The sequence below is a fragment of the Eleginops maclovinus genome, chromosome 17 (genome assembly GCF_036324505.1).
Source record: "Eleginops maclovinus isolate JMC-PN-2008 ecotype Puerto Natales chromosome 17, JC_Emac_rtc_rv5, whole genome shotgun sequence".
NCBI lineage: Eukaryota > Metazoa > Chordata > Actinopteri > Perciformes > Eleginopidae > Eleginops > Eleginops maclovinus.
In genome coordinates this window covers 17,478,224-17,486,162 of record NC_086365.1, presented here as the reverse complement: position 1 = coordinate 17,486,162, position 7,939 = coordinate 17,478,224, and the positions used below count along the sequence as shown (strand labels likewise).

General features: G+C 41.5%; 2 protein-coding genes across 7 annotated transcripts in view; one reads left to right on the top strand and one right to left on the bottom strand.

Moving 5' to 3' along the window:
- parp12b (poly (ADP-ribose) polymerase family, member 12b) overlaps nucleotides 1-861 on the bottom strand; it is a 15,621-nt gene extending 14,760 nt beyond the window's left edge. Inside the window, exon 1 of one of the 2 annotated variants that reach the window (XM_063905643.1) lies at nucleotides 342-861. In XM_063905643.1, the coding sequence (XP_063761713.1) occupies nucleotides 342-793 (452 nt within the window). In that variant the 5' untranslated portion in view covers nucleotides 794-861. The remainder of the gene's footprint in view (nucleotides 1-341) is intronic. The other variant, XM_063905642.1, reaches the window with a different exon arrangement.
- Nucleotides 862-1,155: 294 nt separating this feature from the next.
- ovch1 (ovochymase 1) lies at nucleotides 1,156-7,802 on the top strand. 5 transcript variants are annotated; one of them, XM_063905859.1, is made up of 12 exons: nucleotides 1,156-1,221; nucleotides 1,691-1,750; nucleotides 4,837-5,020; nucleotides 5,279-5,354; nucleotides 5,441-5,630; nucleotides 5,746-5,885; nucleotides 5,971-6,121; nucleotides 6,302-6,557; nucleotides 6,907-7,064; nucleotides 7,225-7,323; nucleotides 7,402-7,538; nucleotides 7,616-7,802. In XM_063905859.1, the coding sequence occupies exons 1-12, from the start codon at nucleotides 1,173-1,175 to the stop codon at nucleotides 7,775-7,777; spliced, it is 1,662 nt and encodes a 553-aa protein (XP_063761929.1). In that variant the 5' UTR covers nucleotides 1,156-1,172; the 3' UTR covers nucleotides 7,778-7,802. The 5 variants fall into 5 exon arrangements, with proteins under 5 accessions (XP_063761929.1, XP_063761928.1, XP_063761931.1 ...); XM_063905858.1 differs by having other exon boundaries at nucleotides 7,399-7,538; XM_063905861.1 differs by lacking the exon at nucleotides 7,402-7,538.
- The last annotated feature ends 137 nt before the right edge of the window (nucleotides 7,803-7,939 follow it).

Genomic DNA, 7,939 nt, shown 5'->3' with positions numbered 1-7,939 from the left:
TGTGTGTGTGTGTGTGTGTGTGTGTGTGTGTGTGTGTGTGTGTGTGTGTGTAGCTGCAGTTTCTGTTTCCTTAACTTTCATTTAGCTTCTTCACAGCTGCAGGATGCATCACTCCGCAGCGGATGAACAGGAAGTAGTCCTCATTAAATAAGCAGTGAGTTTGTTGGCAGCTGAGCGCAGTGATTTAAAGTAAATAACTGAAGTGTATATATTTATTAAACATTACATTAAAGATGATATGATGCATGTAATCTGTACCAGTAGAACCGCCCTCAGCACTGACAGTATATCCCTCCGCGGGAGGATCTAGCTCCTCTTGGTTTAAACACCTGTCGGCTCACCTTCCCTTCCCGAACCTGCAGGTTCCCAACAGGAAGTACTTGCAGAGGTGGAGGTTCGGGCAGCGGCCTGATTCAGACTCGGAGCACCCCCCACGCGGGTATAGCGTACAGAGGCGCAGCGAGGTCCGGGCCAGAACCGAGCAGTCCTCCGCCCGCAGCCGCCCAGCCGGCCCGGGTCCGCGGTCCAGCAGGAAGCGGGGGCACTGCTGCACCATGGAGCAGAACTGTTCTTCTGTGATCCGGCAGCGCTGCAGCAGCATCTGGTGAAGATCCAGCAGAGGCAGGGACCCCCCGCTGCTGCACAGGAGGCTCGTGGACACCTGGACCAGCATCCCGAGGGGAGGGTGGGGGGACTGAAGAGCCTGGTTCTCCTGGCTCTGGTTCTCTGGTTCTGGTTCTCCTTGTTCTGGTTCTCTGGCTCTCCTAATTCTTGTTCTCCTCCTGGTTCTCATGTTTCTCCTGCAGCCTGTCCTCCTCTCACTGCTCTGATTCTCCAGAGGGGGGACAGGTACCTCCTCAGCTCAGACTCCGCCCCAAGACTGTCACAATAAAAGCCCCAGACTTTCACAATAAAAGCCCCAGACTTTCACAATAAAAGCCCCAGACTTTCACAATAAAAGCCCCAGACTTTCACAATAAAGGACAGTTTTAATTTAATATTATAAATACTTTATTCAATATTTAAATGTGTGATTGTTTTTCTGTTTTACAAACTGGAACCAGAGTTCCTCCCCATGGGGAGAGAGAGAGAGAGAGTGTGTGTGTGTGTGATTAAAAAGTGTGTGTCCAGCTGAGTGTAATCACTCAGCTGATCGTCGTCAGTAAGACAGGATGCTGTCTGTCTGCCTGCTGTCTGTCTGTCTGCTCTCCATGCTCTCAGGTAAGAAACACTTCATATATTTAAGAAATCTAAACATTAAACACACGTGTGTGTGTGTGTGTGTGTGTGTGTGTGTGTGTGTGTGTGTGTGTGTGTGTGTGTGTGTGTGTGTGTGTGTGTGTGTGTGTGTGTGTGTGTGTGTGTGTGTGTGTGTGTGTGTGTGTGTGTGTGTGTGTGTGTGTGTGTGTGTGTGTGTGTGGTCGGTCTCCTTTGAATGGAATGGATCCTCAGACCTTCTCAGGACACTTTGGATTTGAAGGTAAAACTGTGTGTGTGTGTGTGTGTGTGTGTGTGTGTGTGTGTGTGTGTGTGTGTGTGTGTGTGTGTGTGTGTGTGTGTGTGTGTGTGTGTGTGTGTGTGTGTGTGTGTGTGTGTGTGTGTGTGTGTGTGTGTGTGTGTGTGTGTGTGTGTGTGTGTGTGTGTGTGTGTGTGTGTGTGTGTGTGTGTGTGTGTGTGTGTGCGCGCGCAGGTGTGTCTCCTTTGAATGGAATGGATCCTCAGACCTTCTCAGGACACTTTGGATTTGGAGGTGTGTGTGTGTGTGTGTGTGTGTGTGTGTGTGTGTGTGTGTGTGTGTGTGTGTGTGTGTGTGTGTGTGTGTGTGTGTGTGTGTGTGTGTGTGCGCAGCGTGCAGCTCCGGATCCACCAGCAGAGGGCGCTCTCCGCTCAGAGCGTTTCATTCAGACATCCCATAATGACTGGTTTACCTGAAAACCATCAGGTGTTAGGGCTCAGGTAGATTACATACTGCATGACCGTGCAACTAGAATCACAGTAAGATTTAGAGTTTGTTTGTTTGTTTATTCATTTGTTTGTTTGTTTGTTTGTTCATTAGTTTGTTTGTTTATGCATTTGTTTGTTTGTTTGTTTATTCATTAGTTTGTTTGTTTATTCATTAGTTTGTTTGTTTATTCATTAGTTTGTTTGTTTGTTTATTCATTAGTTTGTTTGTTTGTTTATTCATTAGTTTTGTTTGTTTATTCATTAGTTTGTTTGTTTGTTTATTCATTAGTTTGTTTGTTTGTTTATTCATTAGTTTGTTTATTCATTAGTTTGTTTGTTTGTTTATTCGTTTGTTTGTTTGTTTGTTTATTCATTAGTTAGTTTGTTTGTTTGTTTATTCATTTGTTTGTTTGTTTATTCATTAGTTTGTTTGTTTATTCATTAGTTTGTTTGTTTATTCATTAGTTAGTTAGTTTGTTTGTTTATTAATTAGTTTGTTTGTTTATTCATTAGTTTGTTTGTTTATTCATTAGTTTGTTTGTTTATTCATTAGTTAGTTTGTTTATTCATTAGTTTGTTTGTTTATTCATTAGTTTGTTAGTTTGTTTATTCATTAGTTTGTTTGTTTATTCATTAGTTTGTTTGTGTATTCATTAGTTAGTTAGTTTGTTTGTTTATTAATTAGTTTGTTTGTTTGTTTATTAGTTTGTTTGTTTATTCATTAGTTTGTTTGTTTATTCATTAGTTAGTTTGTTTATTCATTAGTTTGTTTGTTTATTCATTAGTTTGTTTGTTTATTCATTAGTTTGTTTGTTTATTCATTAGTTAGTTAGTTAGTTTGTTTATTAATTAGTTTGTTTGTTTGTTTATTCATTAGTTTGTTTGTTTATTCATTAGTTAGTTAGTTTGTTTGTTTGTTTATTCATTAGTTAGTTTGTTTGTTTGTTTATTCATTTGTTTGTTTGTTTATTCATTAGTTTGTTTGTTTATTAATTAGTTTGTTTGTTTATTCATTAGTTTGTTTGTTTATTCATTAGTTTGTTTGTTTATTCATTAGTTTGTTTGTTTATTCATTAGTTTGTTTGTTTATTCATTAGTTTGTTTGTTTATTCATTAGTTAGTTTGTTTATTCATTAGTTTGTTTGTTTATTCATTAGTTTGTTTGTTTATTCATTAGTTTGTTTGTTTATTCATTAGTTTGTTTGTTTATTCATTAGTTAGTTAGTTAGTTTGTTTATTAATTAGTTTGTTTGTTTGTTTATTCATTAGTTTGTTTGTTTATTCATTAGTTAGTTAGTTTGTTTGTTTGTTTATTCATTAGTTAGTTTGTTTGTTTGTTTATTCATTTGTTTGTTTGTTTATTCATTAGTTTGTTCATTAGTTTGTTTGTTTATTCGTTTGTTTGTTTGTTTGTTTATTCATTAGTTAGTTTGTTTGTTTGTTTATTCATTTGTTTGTTTGTTTATTCATTAGTTTGTTTGTTTATTCATTAGTTTGTTTGTTTATTCATTAGTTAGTTTGTTTGTTTGTTTGTTTATTCATTAGTTAGTTAGTTTGTTTGTTTGTTTATTCATTAGTTAGTTAGTTTGTTTGTTTATTCATTAGTTAGTTAGTTAGTTTGTTTGTTTATTCATTAGTTAGTTAGTTTGTTTGTTTGTTTATTCATTAGTTTGTTTGTTTATTCATTAGTTTGTTTGTTTATTCATTAGTTTGTTTGTTTATTCATTAGTTAGTTTGTTTATTCATTAGTTTGTTTGTTTATTCATTAGTTTGTTTGTTTATTCATTAGTTAGTTTGTTTGTTTGTTTATTCATTAGTTTGTTTGTTTGTTTATTCATTAGTTTGTTTGTTTATTCATTAGTTAGTTAGTTTGTTTGTTTATTCATTAGTTAGTTAGTTAGTTTGTTTATTCATTAGTTTGTTTGTTTATTAGTTAGTTTGTTTGTTTATTCATTAGTTTGTTTGTTTATTAGTTAGTTAGTTTGTTTGTTTATTCATTAGTTTGTTTGTTTATTCATTTGTTTGTTTATTCATTAGTTAGTTTGTTTATTCATTAGTTTGTTTGTTTATTCATTAGTTTGTTTGTTTATTCATTAGTTAGTTTGTTTATTCATTAGTTAGTTTGTTTATTCATTAGTTAGTTTGTTTATTCATTTGTTTGTTTATTCATTAGTTTGTTTGTTTATTCATTAGTTTGTTTATTCATTAGTTTGTTTGTTTATTCATTAGTTTGTTTATTCATTAGTTTGTTTATTCATTAGTTTGTTTGTTTATTCATTAGTTAGTTAGTTTGTTTGTTTATTCATTAGTTAGTTAGTTTGTTTGTTTATTCATTAGTTTGTTTGTTTATTAGTTAGTTAGTTTGTTTGTTTATTCATTAGTTAGTTTGTTTATTCATTAGTTAGTTTGTTTATTCATTAGTTTGTTTGTTTATTCATTAGTTTGTTTGTTTATTCATTAGTTTGTTTGTTTATTCATTAGTTAGTTTGTTTATTCATTAGTTTGTTTGTTTATTCATTAGTTTGTTTATTCATTAGTTTGTTTGTTTATTCATTAGTTTGTTTATTCATTAGTTTGTTTATTCATTAGTTTGTTTGTTTATTCATTAGTTAGTTAGTTTGTTTGTTTATTCATTAGTTAGTTTGTTTGTTTATTCATTAGTTAGTTTGTTTGTTTATTCATTAGTTAGTTAGTTTGTTTGTTTATTCATTAGTTTGTTTGTTTATTCATTAGTTTGTTTGTTTATTCATTAGTTTGTTTGTTTATTCATTAGTTAGTTTGTTTATTCATTAGTTTGTTTGTTTATTCATTAGTTAGTTTGTTTATTCATTAGTTTGTTTGTTTATTCATTAGTTTGTTTGTTTATTTATTTGTTCACCCCCTGGTTGTCAGAACTGTCGGGGGTGCGCTCCTTCCCCCCTGAGCAGGAGTTTGAGTCCCGGATCATCGGGGGGCAGGAGGCCTGGAGGAACTCGTGGCCCTGGCAGGTTTCCCTCAGGTTCGCCTCCATGCCTGCCTGTGGGGGGGCCATCATCGGGCCCCTGTGGGTAGTCTCTGCCGCTCACTGCTTCAAGAGGTGAGACAGTATGACCCCCCCACCTGTCTTACTGCTTCAAGAGGTGAGACAGTATGACCCCCCCACCTGTCTTACTGCTTCAAGAGGTGAGACAGTATGACCCCCCAACCTGTCTTACTGCTTCAAGAGGTGAGACAGTATGACCCCCCCCACCTGTCTCACTGCTTCAATATCACCCCCTCACCTGTCTGTCTGCTTCCAGAGGTCAAGGGTCACACAGGTATTCTGTTTGAATGTAATAACCCCTCACCTGTGCAGGTACAACAAGGCATCTTTCTGGACCGTCCTTGCAGGGAAACACGACCTGGACAACAATCAGGAGCCGGGACAGCAGGTCACATGACCCCCCCCCCCCCTCACAGAGACTCAGACATACTAGATAATAATGGATCATAATTATTCCTTTGCTTCCTGCTCCAGCTGGTGGGGGTCTTCAGGATCCTGATCCATCAGGACTACAACCCGCGGACCAAAGAGCGAGACCTGGCTCTGCTGAAGCTGCAGAATCGGCTGGACTTCAACGCCTTTGTCAGACCCATCGACGTCTGGATGTCCCCGTTGTCCCCCCACAGGAGGTGCACCATCACCGGTTGGGGATCAACCAGAGAGAGTGAGAGGCTCTAAAGACCCCATCAGATCCTCCGACTCTGAGCAGTTCTAAAGTCCTGATCTGTGGTCCCTCCATCTATCAGGTGTATGGTACTAAACAGTTTGTTTGTCTCCAGATGGTCCTCGAGTGAACCGGCTTCAGGAGGTGAACGTCACCATCCTGTCCTCAGAGTCCTGTAACCAGTTCTACCTCGGGAGGATGCGTCCCTCCATGTTCTGCGCCGGAAGCCCCGGAGGGGGGGCCGACGCCTGCCAGGTATTGGACCTCCAGAACCTGGACCAACATCTCTCTCTAACATGGTCCTCTTTGTGTCTCTAATGGTCTTCTCTCTGGGTCTCAGGGGGATTCTGGTGGTCCTCTGTCCTGCTTCACCGGTAGCAGGTACGAGTTGGCGGGTCTTGTGAGTTGGGGGGTTGGCTGTGGACGGGCCAGGAAGCCGGGAGTCTATACCAAACTGCAGACCCAAACCCAGTGGATGATGGACGTCATGAGTAGGTGTTCCTCCAAACTCTTTTTGTCTTTCTGAACTCGAGTGTTAGTGAACATCCATAAACCGTCCGTAAGGGGGGAGGATTTCTGGCCCTTATCGTCCCTCACTGATTTACATAATGAGGACATCTCACCTGTCCTGGTTTACCTGTAGATCAGTGTCATATGATGTCTTCCCCCAGGTGATGAGGACCTGCTGTCTGCAGACCAGGTCTCCGAAGAGGACATCTGTGGCTTGGGCTCCGGCTGTGGGGGGGCTCTGGGCCTTGCATCTCTCTTTGTGTCCCAGGATGGGGGGGTTTCAGTGGGGAACGTGTCGGAGGTGTGTCCCTCCTCTTGGCCCTGGCAGGTCAGCCTGCAGGCCGAAGGACGCCATTACTGCAGCGGGACCATGATTCACAGGGACTGGGTGCTGGTCCCCCAACACTGCTACATCAGGTAATAATTTATACTTTATTCCAAAGACATAAACCCCCCCAGTCCTCCGGTTAGGACTAATAATGCCGACTCACTTCAGGGTGTTGGGACTCATAATGCTGACTCACTTCAGGGTGTTGGGACTCATAATGCTGACTCACTTCAGGGTGTTGGGACTCATAATGCTGACTCACTTCAGGGTGTTGGGACTCATAATGCTGACTCACTTCAGGGTGTTGGGACTCATAATGCTGACTCACTTCAGGGTGTTGGGACTCATAATGCTGACTCACTTCAGGGTGTTGGGACTCATAATGCTGACTCACTTCAGGGTGTTAGGACTCATTCCCTCTATGTTTTGTCTGTGCAGAGCTAAGGAGGACGTGGTAGTCCTTGGGGTCCACGACCTCCGGTTCTCGTCCTCTCAGACGGTCCCTGTGGACGCGGTGGTGAACCTCCCGCGGGACGGCACTTTCCCCCCCCAGTCCGACCTGTCGCTGCTGCGCCTCAGCATGTCTGCCAGACTCAGTATGAACCAGGAAACACTTTATTTAGGACTAAAATCACAGGGGCGGGTCGGGTCGGTTTGACCTCCCTGTGATTTTCTAATATGTGTTGCTGCGGTTCTAGTGTCAAGGGTCTCCATATCAGAACGTATGACTGATCCCTCCCCCCATGTGGTCTCCAGGTTCTGATGTGTCTCCGGTCTGTATCCCGGATGAGGACGAGGAACTGGACAGCAGCTGGTCCTGTGTCACCACCGGCTGGGGGGCCACCAAGGTTTCAGGTACTTTTTAATTTGTTATCCTTAAAGTCCCAAACAGGAAGTAGTTTGGGTGGTTTAATAATGTCACTTCCTAAGTAGCGGCGGTGGATCCGGACCGGCTGCACCAGGTCGGCCTGACTCTGGTGAACCACACCACCTGCCGGCAGCAGTGGGGGGGGGACATCGTCACAGACTCGCATATCTGTGCACATCCTGCCGGTTCCGCCTCCTGCATGGTAACCCCCCCCCCCCCCCCCCCCGATGCTAACCCATCCCCACATGTCCTCAGGATTAACAGTGTTTGTTTCCGCAGGGCGACCGCGGAGCACCGCTATTCTGCCGCAAGCGAGCCGCCTACTTCCTGTTTGGTGTGTTGACGTGGGGAAGTCGGAGGTGTGATGCAGACCGGCCCTCCATCTTCTCCAGGGTATCAGACCACCATGTCTGGATCTCCGAGGTCACCCAGGACCTCTGAGACTTTCGGACAAATAAAAACACTTTTCCCGTAGCAGAGACTCAGAGTGTATTCGCTTGGTGGGAAGGTGAATTGTGATAACGTACGGTAACGTGAGATAACGTACAGTAACGTGTGATAACGTACGGTAACGTCACGTAATTTGCGATAACGTACGACGTC